The sequence below is a fragment of the Leopardus geoffroyi genome, chromosome A2 (assembly GCF_018350155.1).
Source record: "Leopardus geoffroyi isolate Oge1 chromosome A2, O.geoffroyi_Oge1_pat1.0, whole genome shotgun sequence".
NCBI classification, from domain to species: Eukaryota; Metazoa; Chordata; class Mammalia; order Carnivora; family Felidae; genus Leopardus; species Leopardus geoffroyi.
This window is the reverse complement of record NC_059331.1, coordinates 152,754,209-152,772,300: the sequence shown is the minus strand read 5'-3', so window position 1 is coordinate 152,772,300 and position 18,092 is coordinate 152,754,209. Positions and strand designations below refer to the sequence as shown.

Below are 18,092 nucleotides of genomic sequence, written 5' to 3'. Positions count from 1 at the left end.
TTTTCATTTTGATGTCGTCCCAGTAGTGTATTTTTGCTTTTGTGTCCCTTGCCTCCGGAGACGTATCTAGAAAAATGTTGTTACGGCTGATGTCAGAGAAATGACTGGGCTCTCTAGAACATTATTTCTATAACTGTTCTGGTACACATCTACCAGAGTATAACTTTCAGGAGGACAGGGACCTGACCGGTTTTGTTCTCTACTGTATCCCTTTTGCCTAGAACGAGGAGTAGGACATAGTAGGTGCTGATTAAATATGTGTATAACAGATAAATGTTAGAAGCAAAAAAAAAAAAAAGGTTTCACACATTAAACTTACAAATGTGGAAGCTGCAGTAAAGAAGTTATTTACGTAATATTTTCATTAAGTTATACAATTATAAATTATGTCCTTCCTTTCTTGAGGAAAGAATAACCCATCAGGGCTTCCTGCTATTTCAGCTCAGGACATGAACAGGAAAGAGGGAGATAGCGAACCCACTCGTTTTGAGTCAGGCACTGTGATAGGCACTTCTCATTTCAGCTTCAAAGCAGTTCTGTGCAGTGCATTGTATTTATCCTACTTTAGATCTGAGAACGCACACGCCCAGAGAGGTTAAGCCACTTGCCTCAGGTTTCACAGCTTCTAAGTGGTGATTCAAATTTAAAGTCAGACTGACCCCAAAGACCCAGTGCCTTTTCAACTGCACCATGCTTCCCCTGGGTATTATACATTCATGAAACTTTGGTCATGTTAGATAAATCCCAATGTCTAGGATCATTACCTTGTCTGTCGTCTGATGTAACCCTGATAGAATAATAGAGGACAGAAAACATCAGTGATTCTTCTAAATCCACTCTGTTGTTTAGGAATAGAATCAGCTCCACGTTTCCCTCTTTTCTGACTCCATTTTCCTCCTTTGTAGCCCGGTCGCTGAACTCATAGCCAGAAAGTACTTTTTTCCCACCGCTGTCTTTCTCATCAAACACATCATCGGGTTCTGGTCTTTTGTCTGCCTTTTTTTTCCCCATTGTTTTTTTAAACATTTATTTATTTTTTGAGGGACAGAGACAGAGTACGAGCAGAGGAGGGGCTCCAGGCTCTGAACTGTCGGCACAGAGCCCGATGCCAGGGCTTGAACCCACGAACCATGAGGTCATGACCTGAGCCAAAGTCAGACGCTTAACTGACTAAGCCACCCAGGAGCCCCTGTCTGCTTTTTTAAAAAAATCTGTTTGTTTCATAAAACTTGTTGGTTTGATTTCTGTCCTCTTCTGTTTTGGAAAATGGTAGTGGCTTGATATGCAAACTGCGTGACTTTCAGTGTGGAAAACATGTTCTTTAAATTTCAGAATGGAACATAAAGGTATTGGTAAGGCTGTGATTACCAGGCATTAAACTGAGGAAACCGGAGGGTATTGTTGTGACTTGATTCCTAATAAGGCCAAAAATTTAGAAGACTTGCTGGGGAGAGAGGGCCCTTAACATCGAGAAGTGGTACCTTGAACTCTAGGAAATTACTAAATATCCCACTTGGTTTGGTTAAAAATTGCCTTAAAATTCACCACACTCCAGTCTATTGGATAGAAGTGGTTCTTCCTTTTGCTATGTCGGTATCATACAAACTCCACACTCTGGCCTTGGGACAATTTCAATGATACTAGATATGAAGTTAGAAACTCTTATCAAAAGATTCTCTTGTGTTGGAACCCCACTTAATCCGAGGAGAGGTTTTAGTCATCCACTTCTGTATTTTATACCCAGAAGGAGAGAGAATATCGATATTCTTATGTAGACGTAAGAATTGAAAGGTGCATGACTAGAATATAGCTTTCTTGGGGATGGGGACAGGACTGCTCTGGGGAGGTCACTGAGTGAAAGATTATAACTGGAATCTTCTGAATTGCTGTCAGAATCGGCCAGGGATAAATTGGCGAGCAATTGTGTTGGGCACTTGAGATTTTAATTTCTTAGGAGAAGAGGTTGAGAGTATTAATTACAATTACTAATTCAAGAAACCCTGTATCTGTGAGGATTTTTAGCTGCAGCAAGATCTCTACTGTAGCTAGTTAAGCAGAAAGGGGGTTATTCAAGGGTATTATATAGCTCACTAGAATTTCCAGAAGGGCCAGAAGATTTGAGTTGGATCCAATAATATTACAGCAGAAGGCAACAGAACTAAGAGAAATGTCTAATCATGCCAAACGTGACTGATGTAGCAGAAGCCCTGCTGCTAAAATTACCCACAGTTCAGCACACGTGCTAAGAACCGAACACTGGAAACACCATACCTGTGCCCTCAAAACTAGTTTCGTCTGCTCCCTTCTTGCCCAAGTACCCAATCTCCCCAAATTTGGCCCCTTTTTTTCTGGTTGCTGACCGCTACCTCTAAGACTCAAAACGTGCCTGCTTGATGGAAACTGGGCCACATATAAAATCCTCCTGCAAGGGACTCTGGGAAATACGTCTTTAACTTTCAAAACTCTGCCTATAAGTGTGAGAAGAGCAGCTGAAGGGGTTCTTGAGTTGGTATTGAGTGAGCAGTCGGCCAGGGAGTGTGCGGGAATGTTGGAATGTGTTGAAGTACGCGACCAAACTGAACCTAACCCTTTCTCGTATTGATGACATTTCTTGGAGAAGTTGCTAAGAGTATCTTCTATTGGTACAGTTATCCCACTGTAAAGAGAGTTGGGTCTCTCCTTGTTGGGACCACCAGGAGGTGTTTTTTGTCGAGTCATTACACTCTTTTCAGTTTGAACAAAATCTGCGGGGATGACTGAGCTGTGGACAAGTAATAAAAAAGTAGGAACCGTGGCCAGTCTGTGCTGACAGTGCTGCTTACCTGATCAGAGCAGAGAAGCCTTCAGAGGGCGAATAACCTGTCTCTAAACCACAGTGTTTCTCAGCAGTCCCCTTGGAGAACGGGCTTACTCTAGAATTAGAAGATGGCCACCTGTGAGAGAGCTGTGGCCCTATGGGCAGACCTGTCTGTGTGAGCAGGTGCCGCCCAGTGGAGTAGGCTTCTGGTGGTTATCACTGGAGTGCAGAGTCTAAGCTGAGGCTGAGTAGAGGCTTATGCAGAAGGCTTTCATACAAGCTGAGATTTTCCTAGGGACTGCTGCAGCTGATGTGGCCTAGTGATTATCTTGGAACATTCTAGAATCTTGACCTGTTGAAATGGAAATTATTAGCTGTTACTATTTAAACAAGACACGTGAATAAAGGATATTGTGGGGTACCTGGGTGACTCAGCTAAGCGTCTGTCGATTTGGGTCATGATTTCATGGTTCGTGGGATTGAGCCCAATGTTGGGATCCAAGCCCTGCTTGGGATTCTCTGTCTCTCAAAAAAAAATGGGGGTATTGTGAACCCTTTTTTTTTATATTGACAGGCCAGATGACATTTGTGTCAGCCTCCAAGTTTGCCTGGCAGAAGGGTACTGTGGGACAGGCAGAGGTGGGAGCACGTGAGCGGGTATCTGTGCTACAGGTTGGTCAGGGAACAATGTCAGTCCTCCTGCTGTCCTGTCCACCAGTTCATGCTCTGCTGTTACCAGATCCTCCTTAAATTCCCCTGCTCATGAGAACCCCAGTTCCTTTTTTTTTTTCTTCCTAGCTATTTCTAAAAGTTTTGCCATCTCGCTCCTCTTTTTTTGGACAGTTGCCTGGCTCTCTCTTAGGTCTGACAATTTGTCTTTAAAGATCAAAAGAACGGCAACTGTTTAAGTGCAAGACTCAGCTGTGTGCAGGGCATAGCACTTGGCAGACGATTGAAAGGGGCTCAGTAAAGGGATATTCCCAGCGTTCTCAGCTCCCCCAATGCTAAATAGATTTTTCTGTTACCGAAACTCCCAACAATTCTTTGTGGATTCTGGGCTCCGCATCCCTTAGCAATGAACATGCCCACACTCTGTGGATGAGTTTAGCTCGGCTGAGAGACTCTGTGCTATGTTAAGAGAGGTGAAAGGGAGTCTGGGACCCGCTCCCTTCTTCCTGAGACCCTGACAGGGCTTGTGGTTGCTGCCCTTGCATTTTTCCAGAAAGAGAAGCCTGGGGAACTTTGCAGGGATTTTGTTCTTCTGGATCAGAGGGAAACACTCTGATGTGGTTAGGTCTTAAGGTTTGATTTCTTCTTTATTCTGCTGTGGAAGAGTCTGTCAACATCTGTATTTCCCATTCATGACACTGTCATTGAAGGTAGAAAGTCTAATTCTGCTCCTTTCTTATTAGAAAGCTCATTCTGTAAATGAGCGTCTACAATGAATACCTCAATTAATGACAGGAAGATGTAAAAATGCTGAATAAATGTGCAGTGATTTTAAGACTGTTTCCTTCCTTCCAAATGAAATTCTTGAGGTGGGTGTTTCCCTCACTACCTTTCTGGGCAAAAGAACTATGGTGATAACAGCAGTAGTAATTATAATTAATATTTTGGGGGAGACTGATATGTTTTGAATATATGTTAGTACATTGCATATACCTTGTATCATTGAATAATCACAGAAACTCCGTGAAATAGTTCCTATCGTCATTCCTAATATTACCTATGAGGAAACTGAGCACAGAGATGTTAGATGCTTAGCATGACGTTGTATAGCCAATAAGTGGAGTGGCCAGGCTTAAAAACAAGGCAGTCCTGCCTCTAGACCTCCAGCATTATGCACAACAACCCCTTTTCCTGTATCTCCTCCATACAGGTACCTCGGTTCCTTATCTAAGAAGGAATGAATTTCAGACCCAGTCCTAAAATCCCTCTTTTATCATAGCTTTCCATCAGCAACAGACTCAGATCCTGGGTCTTTCGCAGGACATCTTGCGCAGGCATCATCTGGCTTCCCTCTTGCCTGATCCCTGCTCCAGACATTGCCCATAATATCCACCCAAGTCACTCCACACCCTGGAGATGGACGGCTGAGTGGCCCATGCATTCTTCCATATCCACCTCTCTGCACCTGTGGTTTGAGAAACCTGAAACCTCCTCTCCTTCTGTACTTCATACATTTCATTCTGTAAGATCTGGTGTGTTCATTTGGCAAGTATTTATTGAGTGGGTACTATGCGCTCGAGTTAGCACCAGGGATAAGCTAGTGACCTATGTGGACCCATAGTGTGGTGGGAAAAGCAGAAGGATAAATCCTAAGGTACTGCCGAGAGTGACAGATGTTATGAAAGAGAGAAGCATACGGTCCTCTGGCATTATTTCCTCTTATTCATTTATTTATAAGAGCTATGAAGAGCCTGCAATGGAGCAGGCCATATGTCAGGTGCTGGTGATATTAATCAAGTTTCCTCCTCTCCTATTATTAGGTTCCAGTGGTGGTGGAGGGTAGGCAATAGTGACAAAAACAATTCAGAACTAAAATAATGACTACATATTGGAGTAAACGGTCTTAAAAACTAAAGAACCAAGTGTCAGAGCAGCTGGGGCCTGGCGGGGGGACTAAGTAAGGTAGAGAAACCAGGGAAAGCTTGGAGAGGTAAGTTTTTGAACTTGGTCTTGAATATAGAGCAGGAGCTAGCCATGCTAGTTTCTAGATAAAACAAGGGCAAGTGCAAAGTCCCTGGGGCCAAAAAGAGCTTGTTTTATTCAAGGACTAGAAGACAGATCAGTGTGAACATTTGCTAGACTTCCCTTCCCAAGCATGAGGTTGTTGCCTGCCTGCAGGACCGGCTCCTCGGGTAAGACACCGTTCCTCCGTAGTGAGTGAGTCTTTGCTTCTCTCGACGCTGAGCCTCTTGAGGGCAGGAGCCACATCTCATTCACCTTTTAAGGTGCCACGTCTCATAGTTCCTAGTCCATGAGAGGAATTCAGTGAATAGTGCTGATTTGAAGGAATGAATCAATGCTGCATTGTCCTGGTCTGGCTCACATCATTTATTCACTCCCTTCAAGTAGAGAAATCACTGTCGAGGCACAGTTCACGCACCTGGGAGAGGAGTCATGTAGATGGTTTACTCCCTTCCTTATGGAAGGAATTTTCGTCTTTATTGCTGGGACAGGTGGGAGAACTAGGAACTATAAATATTTGCAGGGTGTATTTCACACTGTGGGTCTGGTTTCATCTCCCTTGGTAAACTCCACGCACAGAGCCTCATTAGTTGTGCACACACAAAACAGCTATATAATAATTAGTATTAAGGAAGGGTGAATAATAGAACAGTGTTCACACAAATTAGTTACTGGGTTGAGGGACCTTTTTTTTTTTTTTTTTTTTTTTTTTTAATGCCCCTGAAGCTTTTTTTTTTTACATTTCTCCCTTCTAACTTCTGGACTGAGAATTTCTGCTTCGTGTTTTAAGTTGTGGCTCTCGTCATCAGCGTTTTTGAGCAACTTAAGTATTTATAAGGCGACGGGCATTGCGCTAAGCTCTTGGCGTGCCTTGTCTCACTTAATCCCCGCAGCAGCCCCAGAGAGTTCTGCTCGCATTTTACCAACGGGGCGCTAAGGTGGCAATTTGCAGCAGGTCCCCCAGCCCGTGAGGGGTCAGGCTTGAACTTGAACTCAGTCCTTTGGCCATGTTCTGTCATAGTAGAGCTTCCCATCCGAGTGCTCCCTCTGGCATCTCTTGGGATATTCCGAACGAAACTAGTAATTTTGGAGTGTGTTTCTACGGGAACCCTACAACATTACCAGAAGCATGTTTGGGGTCATTTGTGATTGAGTCGTGTCAGGTAGCTTTTGGCTCAAGCCTGTCTCTGTGTAGTAAGTGCGCTTAAGCAAAGAACGGGCTTCGTGCTCCATTTCACAGGCTGGGGGTCCTCCAAAGGGGCTCTCTTCCTCTAGAGTTAGAGCTAGCAGTCCAGTGGAGCCCGTTAGCCAGCGGCCTCCCAGGCCGGACCCCGAGCTGGATTCGGGATCGCCTCCTTGTCCCTGTGAGTCATAGTGACGCTGGTGTCTCAGCACAAGGATCTGAGGCACTGCTGTCCGGTAATCAGTGAGGCCACTTCCCACACTCAGTGACTCCGGCCGGCTTTGCGCGGATGCAAGGCCTCTGGGAACCCTCAGGGAAATCAAAGCGGTCTGGCTGTTGCTCAGCACAGGAGGCAGGGAAAAGGCAAAAGGAAAGGCTTTTCCCAGAGGGGTAAACAATATTTGTACAAGAGCTCATCAGAAATGCAAAGAGCAAAAAGCAGGTAAAAATGTTCCCAGTGTCCCACTTCTCAGGCGCACGGGGGACGAGACCCGGAGCGGTTGACTGTAGGTTCCCATATTCATTGGCTCGTGCAAGGCTTTCGATTATTATTATCATTAATAGAAACGCCTATTTTCAGATCTTTGCCCAGACACACAAAAGCATTAAGTTAAGCTGCTGTGCAGGCTTCTTTCTAAAAAGAAGTTTGGGGGCACCTCTTCAGGTCTGACCTTTGCTGCTGCTAGAGTCAGAGCACTGGGTACACGGGGGCGAGAGGAATCAGGCAGCAGAGAAATCTGGAAGGCACGTATGGAGATGGGCGAACTGGTAACTGCAGGGAGCATGTGCAAAACTGATAATGGGCATAAAATCCTGTATTTCATGCTACCAAAGTCACATACTTAAATGATACATATTTAAAATTCTGGAGGACTCGTTTAGGACACAAAAAAAAACCTCACATGCGTTTTGACCTCTGTGACTAAGGAGGGCGCTCTGAAAGCTATACAAAAATGAAAACGAGATATCCAATTCACCGATGTATGCGTCACCTGGCACTCGTGTAACAAAGTACCTCAGCCTGTGTGACTTCAACAACAGAAGTTTATCTTTGCACGGTTCTGTAAGCCAGAAGTCTGAGATCAAGGTTTCTGTGGGGTTGATTTCTTTCCAAAGGTCATGTGGGAAGGATCTGTTCAGGCCTCTTTTTCCGACTCATAGATGGTCATCTTGTCCCTGTCTTCCCCTAGTCTTTTCTCTACGTGTGTCTGTTCACATTCCCTCTTCTTCTGAGGACACCAGTTATATCCGGTTAGGGCCCACCCTCATGACCTCATTTTAACCTGATTACCTCTGTAAGGACTGTCTCTCCAAATATGTTCACATTCTGAGGTGTGAAGGTCAGGCATTCAGTATGAAATTTTGAGGGGGACGTGATTGGGCCCCTAACAACCGATTCATAACACCTGACATGTAGAAGCTGTTGGAGCCTAGAAGAAAAATCTATGGGGAAGCAAATAAGAAATGATCGATGGAGCCTTCGCTACTGAAATTTTAAATGTTTCAGACTTGAAACTTTCCCCGTTTGACAGAAACCAAAATCTGATCTTCCAGTAGCACTGGTAATGTAATGTTAAACATCAGCAAATCATGGTGTGCTAAGTGGGAACTACTTATCATTGGTTATAATAATATACTTCATTTCTGGCCTAGGCTACCAATACAATTGATAAGACTTGATCATATGATAAATTTTCTATCTGTGCCCTCATTACCGCAGAAACAAGCTTTTGAACACTTACATATCATCTCAAGAATAAATGTTCTTCTTTCCGGTCTCTGACGTAGGCCTCAGAAATGCATGCTCTTGGGGCGCCTGGGTGGCTCAGTCGGTTAAGCAATCCGACTTCGGCTCAGGTCATGATCTCACGGTCTGTGAGTTCGAGCCCCGCGTCGGGCTCTGGGCTGACGGCTCAGAGCCTGGAGCCTGCTTCCGGTTCTGTGTCTCCCTCTCTCTCTGACCCTCCCCCGTTCATGCTTTCTCTCTGTCTTAAAAATAAATAAACATTAAAAAAAAATTAAAAAAAGAAATACATGCTCTTGCATGTACAAATACACATTCTCAAAGCTACCTATACAAAATCATATTTTCTTTGCAGTTTCCCTTGCATTAGTTATATTTGCCTCGCTTCAGTTTTATTCCGTACTTACAAACATTTTTCGCCAAAGGTGAAAAGGACAAAATTTAGCGGCTCAATAGCGAATTCACACACGTACCCACAGCTTTTGTTTTCTTTCTGTAACTGTACACGAGTGAGGACATCCTGGATTAAAGGCCTTACAGATGAAGCAGCTCTGACCCCCTTCCTCACTACTCTTCTCTCCTGTGACTCAGGGGGAAAATCCCCACCCGTGTTTAGCGGTTGTGACACTTGCACGCAAATGAGTAGATGTAGCTAATACGTGAGGGTGATGTAGACGTGTTGAACTAAAAATAGGGGTTGCAGCTGAGGATTCTCTACCTGGTATCACGTACATATAGTGTGGTCAGATCAGAGAGTGACCTTGACACGCTCATGACTCTACCAAACAAAGAAAGTGCATCTTCAATCTTGGGTTGGGGAAGCCAATGGGTATCTCAGTTGCTTCCTTATTTAAAGAAAGCAGAATGGGCAGACAGAAGGGAAAAGCGGCTGCAAAGGCTGTAGCGAGGAGTCTTGGGGTGAAGGGAGAGGGTTTATTCTCCCCATACTGGGTGAGTTGCTTTGGAAAGTAATCGACCCATTTAGTGCCTTTTATTAAGCTTCTTCTGTACGGTTGATGAAATCATTTCCTCATCTCCTCCATTAAGCATTCAATTAAATCCACATGACTCACCGGTGTTTTCATAGTTGAACTTTCTACTGTGAGGAGGTGCAGTTCACTGCAGAGTCTCCTCTCACAGTAAGTGGGGGCAAGACAGAGATTCCTCGCAGGGGCCAGACATGTTTGGTTGGTATGCAGACGGAAGCCATACTGTCTTTTATTGATCACCTAGTGTCACATCTACTTGACGGCAGAAAGCACATGTGTAGGAGGACAGATGGTTGAGACGGAGTGGGAGGGTACTGTTATGAAACAATTGACGAGTGAAAAGGAATGTGGACAGTGAGGTAAAGAGCAGGGATCAGCATGTGGGAGCATCAATGAGCAGTTGTTTGTATGTGTGTATTCCATTCACAGTCCTAGAAGTAAGTGCCCTGAGTCGATAAAAGAGGAAATAAAGTGGTATTAAAAAAAAAAAAAAGAAATCAAAGAAGAAACAACAAAATTATTGCACAGACTTTGGACTAAACAGATCTGATTTTTAAATAGAAATTTTTTTCCTATATTGTCAACATAATCTGTGCTGCCCCAATTCAAACTGAAATGTGGGGAATTTAATGAAGGAGGCCCAGCCAAGTAGGACCTGGATTCTAGGCGGGTCACCGAGTTGTACGGTCACGATTCAACAAGCCTTATTATTGGTTCTGAGCAACAGCTAGTTGACGTGAGGGATTACATATTTCAGGTAACTGGGCAGCTAATCCTTGAAGCACAGGCGGGTTGCTTTAAATAGGTGTATGAGACATTGAGAGGATGGTGGTGATTGATATCCAGCCCTGTGGACCTATTTACATTGTGCCTGTACGGTTTGACAGTGATAGGATCCTTTCCCCTCCCTCAGTTCCCATGATGTATTGAGCGAGTCTCCGAAGGTTAGCTTCTGCGGTCTGTCTCACATGCCTCCAGCCGGCCTCCTGCTCTCTGCACCTGCGGTGTCCATTTCTGACTGCCCATAGCTCCCTCCTGTATGAATTCTACCTGTTAGAAGGTGAAAATCTCTTTTTTTCTATTCCAACCGACAATTCCTCCTATGGGCTTAATGGCCCAAAGCTACTTTATTTAAGTCAGTAGCAAACAGAGTTTAACTCTCTGTAGTTAAAATCCGGGCTCTGCTCAACCATTTCATCTCTCCATTCCTTTTTATCTGTTCTGTATGCTCAGCAGGCCCTCTGAAAAAAGGGAATCCGAGCAAAGCATTTTGATAAGAAAATGAGATAAGCTTATTCCAGAATTCTCAACCCTTCTGCCTCTTTGAATAACTTCTCCCCTCAAGTTCGCTGAAAACCTTTACATGGATTTCTTTCTTTTAAGACCTACTCCCCCAACGCTTCTCCTCTCCGATTTCCTGACTATTGAAAAAGGGAGGGCGTGTTTACTCATACTAGCTTCATGGCAATCCTGTTCCTAGAAGGGTCTGTGATAGGCAGAAAAGAGATGATGCATGCCGTTTGATTATTTGCTTTTTGAGAACAAATTTGCTGTGACGGGGTCCAACGTAAGTCACTGATGAGAATGTAAGTGAGTACTGCCTTTCAGGAAAGAGATATGTCAGTACATATCTGGAGCTTTACAAGTGCCCTGCCCTTTGGTCCATTAGATCCTCTTTATTTATTTATTTATTTATTTATTTATTAAAAAAAAAATTTTTTTTCAACGTTTATTTATTTTTTTTGGGACAGAGAGAGACAGAGCATGAACGGGGGAGGGGCAGAGAGAGAGGGAGACACAGAATCTTTTAGATCCTCTTTAAAAATCTTTACTAAGGCAAAACTCTGTAATATAATGATTTGTCTACCAAAAACACGCGCTGCATCATTATTGTAACAAAAAGTGAGTACAAGCTAACTGACCAACAAAAAAGGGAAGGTCACAAAACATACAGGATAGAATGTCACCATGTTTCAAAGTACATGCAATGGTATGGGAATTAACAGTAGGAGGCTTAGTATAAAGTACTTTATCAACTGTCAATATATCCCTACTAAAAGTATACATATGTTCATTGAAACAAAACATAAATAGAACCCACTGTGAAAAGTGCTATTTCTGTATTGTGAAACTATGGGTAATTTCTGTTAACATATATATGTTTCTTTACTTTCTATTTAACAGTGGGGTGACTGGGTTTCTCAGTCATTTGAGTGCGCCATTCTTGATGTTTCCTCAGGTTATAACTCCAGGGTTGTGGATCCCAGCATGTGGGAACTCACATGCTCCCTCTCTAAAATTAAAAAAAAAAAAAAGTAAAAGTTTTTAAGAAGAAACTCTTTGATCTTCAGGCTAGGTGTTCTATAGACATTATTTTTCCCCCTAGTAATTAATTCTCCCTCTGGATACTCTTTTACATCATATGCATCTACAATGTCATAATAAACTAGGAGGAAGAGAAGTAGGCACTGAAGCCATAAAAATAGCTCCCACATACTCATGACTTTTAAAAATAAATGTATACCTGTAGAGTACTTTACAATTTTGAAAGACACTCACATAAAGCAATCTTGAAATCTGTGAGAGCAGAATTTTGTCTTGTTTGCCATCATATCTCAGGATCTAGAATGGTGTCAGGGATATACTGGATATAGGGTATACAGGGTGTATATTTGCTAGGTTAACAGATGAATGTTTTTTGAACAGGGATGGTCAAGTAGGATCTTAGCGATTGTAATCTCACATGATATTCACGATGGCCCTCTGAAGAGGGTATCCTCAATTCTCTGAGGACTTGGTTCTTAGTATGATTTTAATGGTACTTCATTGTTTCCTCATTGCCCTACTAAACAAATGGCCATGATGCCACTTATCACTTGAGGATTTGGTTTTGGTTTTGTTTTGTTTTGTTTTTTGTTTTGTGTGTGTGTGTAGAGAGCATGAGGGAGTGAGAGGGACCAAGGGAGAGTGAGGGAAGGTGAGAGTCTTAAGTAGTCTCCATAACAGCACAGAGCCCAATGTGGGGCTCAATCCCAAAACCCTGGGATCATGACCGGAGCTGAAATCAAGAGTCAGATGCTCAACTGACTGAGCCACGCAGGTGTCCCTTCCTTGAGGATTTTGTTTTCTATCAGAATTTTTTAAATGTGTATGTTCACAATTTATTGTACCATGACTCATTAATTGCTGTGTGTTCCTACTGCCTCTTTTCTCTGCTGTCAGTACTTGCTATGCGTTGTGAGAATCTTCTCGACTAGATCTTGAGGTTTCTAGACAGAATACGGTCAAGATGGCACTCCAGGTGCTGAGATTCATAGCAATAAGAGGAGCCTGAATCTTTTCTAGAGTATTTCTTAAGAAAGTCTTCAGACTTTCTGAACACTGGCAAATATATCTTCAAATAGCCTGTTTCTTTTCAAATTATACACCTACCAGGAGAGAACAATGAGTACTATCTTCCATCACCTCAAAAACTGGCCAGAGCAAGAATGAAAGTTAAAACACACCAAGAGCATCACTGTGGGTTTTCAATGCAATGGTGTCCCGGTAGGGATCATCCAAGGGAACAAAACAAGTCACTTTTTCAGGCAGGTGCCCTTTGTGTTCGCATTTCCACAATGGCTCCTTTCCTGTTTGTATCCACTTCAGCTTCACAGCCTCAGTTCAGGTGGGGTGGAGTGCCATGTAGCTTGGGGTCTTATTTGATGTGTGGCCTGTATGTACTTCCTTCCCTTGACCTGGCTTTTTTCACTGTGAACTAAGGTTCCCTACTGTTTGACATCAGGGCACTGATCGCATTGGCTCTTCAACTCTTTGAGAGTAGCTGCTACTACGTGACTCTGTTACAAAGCGCGCGCTTTACCCTGCTGTAGCCCTGCCCCAGGCCGATTCACGACCCTCATTCTCAGCAGATTTCTCTCCCCGTCACCTTGATAGGCTACTAAAACGGGACTTAACTTCTACTCGCAGAGTTAAATCAGTCTTCTATTTTAAAGACAAGAAAAAGGGTGGAGAAATTGGGGTAACTTTCACATATACATGTTTGTAATTTTATTCTTCATAAAATATCTTTAAAGAAGTTCTGAAATGTGGCAAGATTTTGATTGAATTCACACTCCTTCCTTCCCTTGGGAAACAGTCCTTTCCTATAGGCTAATGAATTGACTCTTTGTTTCCCATCCAAGTGGTCATTTCTTCACTTTGATGCAGCACGTATTTCAGGAGCACTTATTATATGCTCAGCACTGAAGACACAGATGGAAGAGACAGATTTGGTCTCCTCCCTCACGGGAAGGGGGAAAGGCATATCGAGTAATTAGATACAAAATTAATAGTTCAATTCTCATTTTTGGAAGAGCAGGGAGAGGCACATGGAAGTATCCAACCCACAGGTAGATGGAACCTGCTTAGTTTGGGAGTTCTGGGAAGGCTTCCTTGAAGTGAGAACGAGTAGACGTTGGCTAAGCCGAGTTGAGGTGACAGGAAGAAAAATAGGGAGAGAGAAGGCAATGTGTAAAGGCTGAGGTGAAAATAAGCAAGGAAAACTCAAGGAACCGCCACCAGGAAGATGAGGGCATGGTGAGCCAGCGAGGCACGTGTGGTTGCCATGTTAGAGATTTATGCCCTTCACTGAAGAGTTGCACGCGCTAGGCACTGTGCGAGGGGCTAGGGAAGTAACTGTGAGTTGGGATTCTGCCCTTGCACAGCTTGTACTTAGGGGCAATTACAGTATCAGTGATGAGTGCTCTGAGAGAAGAAATAAAGAGAAAACGTTTCTCTGAAGGCCAAAGACTAGGGGAGAAAAAGAATGGTGTGCTCCAGGAAGTGAAATAAGCACAAATGTAGAGACTCTGTTCAAGGGAGGGGACCGAATGATGGTCCAGAGACAAAAATAAAACCAATTCCATTTGCTACACATGTGATGATCATTGGAGGCAGTGCTGTGTTGTGTGAGGAGGTCCAGGAGTTGGAGAAGGACCCCTCATCTGATCTATAGCTGGATCACTGTGGACCTGGACAAATGACTGATACTCCTTGGTGTCTATTTCTTCATCAACTACATAGGAAAGTTGGACCAGGTACCTTCCAGATTGTAGATTCCATGATCCTGTAGAAAAACCCTCATGTACAGTGGGTAAAGCCTGAGAGGTTGTTCCTAAGCTTTTGAGGTCACAGAGAGGAGTGGTAACAACATTCATTTAGTCTGTCATTAAAATGTACACAAAAGTCACCCCAGAACTGCGTTTGTTCAGAAGCAATATCACCAACCCAACTTTCTTCTTTATTCTCAAAAATTTGAGTACGTTTTTAGGTGAGAAACCGAGCTGACCCTCTGCAGATAGAAATTTGTCTTTCTTGCCCTTATTTTTTTACTGCGGTCTCCTCCCTTTTCTACTTGGACTTGAACTTAAGGTGTGCAGTGTGTCAAAGCAGTGCCATGGTGACTTGCCAGTGACGTCAAAAACGTGGTTTTGGTTGGCATGGTGCAGATTACATGGGCAAGTGGTCGATTTCTTTGTATTTAGCAAGTTGTCAGTTAATGAATATAACATGCTGGCCTTCACCAGTAAGGAATTTGGAGAAGTTGAGAAAAGGGAAACTAAACCTGGGTCCCAGCTGACACCCTAGATTGTTCTCTGAGGATACCTTTCTAACAGACAGCTGTTGTTTAAAATGTCGACCAAAGACTGGGAATTATTAAACATTGAGACGCGATCTGTTTGGACATTAAACAGAAAACCTTCTTGGACTTTTTATAGATATCTTTGAACGTGGAGGTTCTGGTCATCTTACCTTTCATGGGTCAAAAGGAGAAGACATTTATAATGACAAGCAAAAACAGAGTGAAAGTTCAAAGTCTCTTCAGTTTAGGTGGAAAGCTGAGGATAGGCATGGACAAATGAATATTTGTGAGCAGCAATTTAGCGGGATTTTAGCAACTCCTGACATAATTGTGTGTGGCACCCCTTACAGCTTGAGTAAAGGGAGCTTAGGACAATTACCTTGTACCTTACGCTACCTCACCTAGTATATGATGGACTTGAGAACTTATCAGAAGAAGTGGTGAGGATAAAAACAGAAAAGGTTCAAGCTCCGAGTTTTACAATATGTGATTGGTATTATGTCCCCTCTCATTATAAGCCTTAGGCCCCTCTCATACACAGGCCTTGTGATCCAGTGAATAGTCCCTGTTGGCCATCGTGCGTGTCCCAGTATTCCTGTTGTTTAGCACATTCGATGACCTCGGCCAATGGGTCTTGGGGATGATTAATTATAAGGAGAAATTATCTCTTGTTTTTAGCAGGTTTCATTAGTGTGGTAATAGACCAACCTTAATTGAGCACAGGCTATTATGCCATCTTCTGTTCTCAGGGGACTTTAGTCAACTCATTTAATTTGGATATTGACCCTGTCAAGTGGTACAATTCATATGCCCACTCGCAAGTGAGGAATCTGAGACACACACGCATGAATTAACTTTCAGGGAGTCTCAGGGTCACTTAGTGATGGACCGAAGACTTAGACTCCAGCAGTGTGATTCCAGAGCCTGTACCTAACCCCTGTGTTTCTACCACTACTGTGGACCAAACAGGGAGAGGATCTTAAAAACATTCAGCAATAGCCTTTCACTTGCTAGCCTAGTGATCTGACCATTCTCATTTGTGGAGCCAAAGCTGTCATGTCCTATTCTACACTGAATCCTCCTAGGCCTAGGAAGAGGGAGACAGCAAGATGATTGGAAAAGGATGGAGTATTTTGATTTCAATCCTCATGGTTTTACTTCCGTGGTTTAGCCCAGGTTCGTACATTCCATTTGCTTCATCCACAACTAAGATACTCTGTAGAGTCAAAGCTCTGTGTAGTTCTTCATGTATGGGTAGCTGGCAAATATCTAAGCAAAGGCCAAATCAGGAGAGGAAGCTATCAGGCCAAATGCTTATCAACAGCCCCATGGAAAGGGCATGTGGAGAGTGAGGGGCCGAGCAGAGCTTTTGTAGCTCTCCACTGAGCAAGTGTCCTGGTACATTCTCCCAGGGAGGTCTGCTGTGTTTCTGTTTTCTAAGTAGGACCCTAAGATAGTATTTGGTGTATCAAATGGGGGCAACTAATAAGATGACAGGTATTTGCAGGTGTTTACATGAAGGCAGGCTGTATTACTCCTGCCTGTTCTCCTAGGCACTCTCACACACCGTACCTTCTCTATCCATCCAATCCTTTCATTTCTGGACAATTACAGTTGACTCATGACCAATCAGCGTCCATTTAAAGGTGATTTTTTTAAAGAATACTGTAAGTGTATTCTATCAATAACATTTTTTTCTGTAGCTTGCTTTGATGTAAGCATATAGAATATAGCATATATAACATATACAATATGTGTAAATTGACTGTTTATGTTATTGGTAAGGCTTCCAGTCAACAGGTAAATTTGGGGGGAAGTCCAAAGTTTTATGCGCATTTGCAACTACATGGGGGTTTGGTGCCCCTGACCCTAGCATTGTCCAAGGGTCACCTGTATAAGAAAAGTGCCCCCCTTGTTTGCTAACGTGATGCTTTTTTTCTCTGTTTTTAATCACAGCAGAATCTAAGAAGAAGAAAAAGGAAGGCAAGAAACAGGAGAAGATGCTGGACTAATGCCGTCTTCTTGGACCGTGAAAAGGACATCAGCAAAAAGGAGCAGTTAACTATTGCATTTATACCCATGTAGGCTTTGTATTCAAAAATTATAGCTAAGTACACAATAGGCAGAAACAAAAAGAAAAGAAAAATTTTGTAGTAGCATTTTGTAAAATGTATACCATAGTACCACTAGGGGCTTATAATAAAGGACTGTAATCCTATTTAGAAAGTTGACTTGTAGTACATGATAAATGGTAGAAAACTGAGGTAAGTTTTTTGAAGTTATGTGATATTTTACATTTAAAATCTTTTTTTTTTTTTACCTTTTTTTCTTTCGGCAGCAATTTATGTGTTATGACTATGTAAACTACTTTTCTCGTTAGATAAATTTTTCACCTAGACTTTTTTTCCCAATTGAGAAAAATATATACTAAACAAAGCAGCAATAAAATATAATCATCCTATCTGAGGAAAATATCTTCTGCCAATGGATTTTTTAAAACAAACTTTAGTCCACAAAATGGAGGGAGGGGGCAGATCATGCCCTACTTCAATGTTGACTTTTTTTTTTTTAAAGAAATGCATGAAAAGCAATTCGCTTTGGCAGGAACATTTGTTTTCTTAATGAAATTATTTTTCCTTCTGAGGAAAAAAAAGACTAGGAAAATAAATCAAGGTGATTCTGGAAAAAGTGCTTTTGTGTGCAATCATTTGATACTGTAACCCTCCTGCTTTGTCCCCCACACTCCCCCAGTCAACCTGTTAGCAGTGAGAATTTATCATACAAACTAATTAAATTCCTCTTGGGCACAATTTTATAGAGGATTTTTGTATATGTAGTATAGATGTAGATCTGTAGCGTTTAACTATCAGTTTTTGGTACTGCGGAATCGAATGAAAGTCCCAAAATAATGTAGAGTTTGATGGAACAGAAAAACCCTTCTCTTACGTACAATACGCATGGGCTGCACAATCCAAATCAGGAACAGAGTAACATATGCAAAATAGTAGAGTCTATACACGAAGAATTCCTACTCTATTATCTGCCGTATGTACCAAGATATCCAC

The 18,092-nt window shown here is 42.6% G+C and overlaps 1 protein-coding gene across 2 annotated transcripts in view; it reads left to right on the top strand.

Moving 5' to 3' along the window:
• Positions 1 to 17,837, top strand: part of PTN (pleiotrophin) — a 102,028-nt gene extending 84,191 nt beyond the window's left edge. Inside the window, exon 5 of one of the 2 annotated variants that reach the window (XM_045495803.1) lies at positions 16,984 to 17,837. In XM_045495803.1, coding sequence (XP_045351759.1) covers positions 16,984 to 17,039 — 56 coding nt within the window. In that variant the 3' untranslated portion in view covers positions 17,040 to 17,837. The remainder of the gene's footprint in view (positions 1 to 16,983) is intronic. The other variant, XM_045495802.1, reaches the window with a different exon arrangement.
• The last annotated feature ends 255 nt before the right edge of the window (positions 17,838 to 18,092 follow it).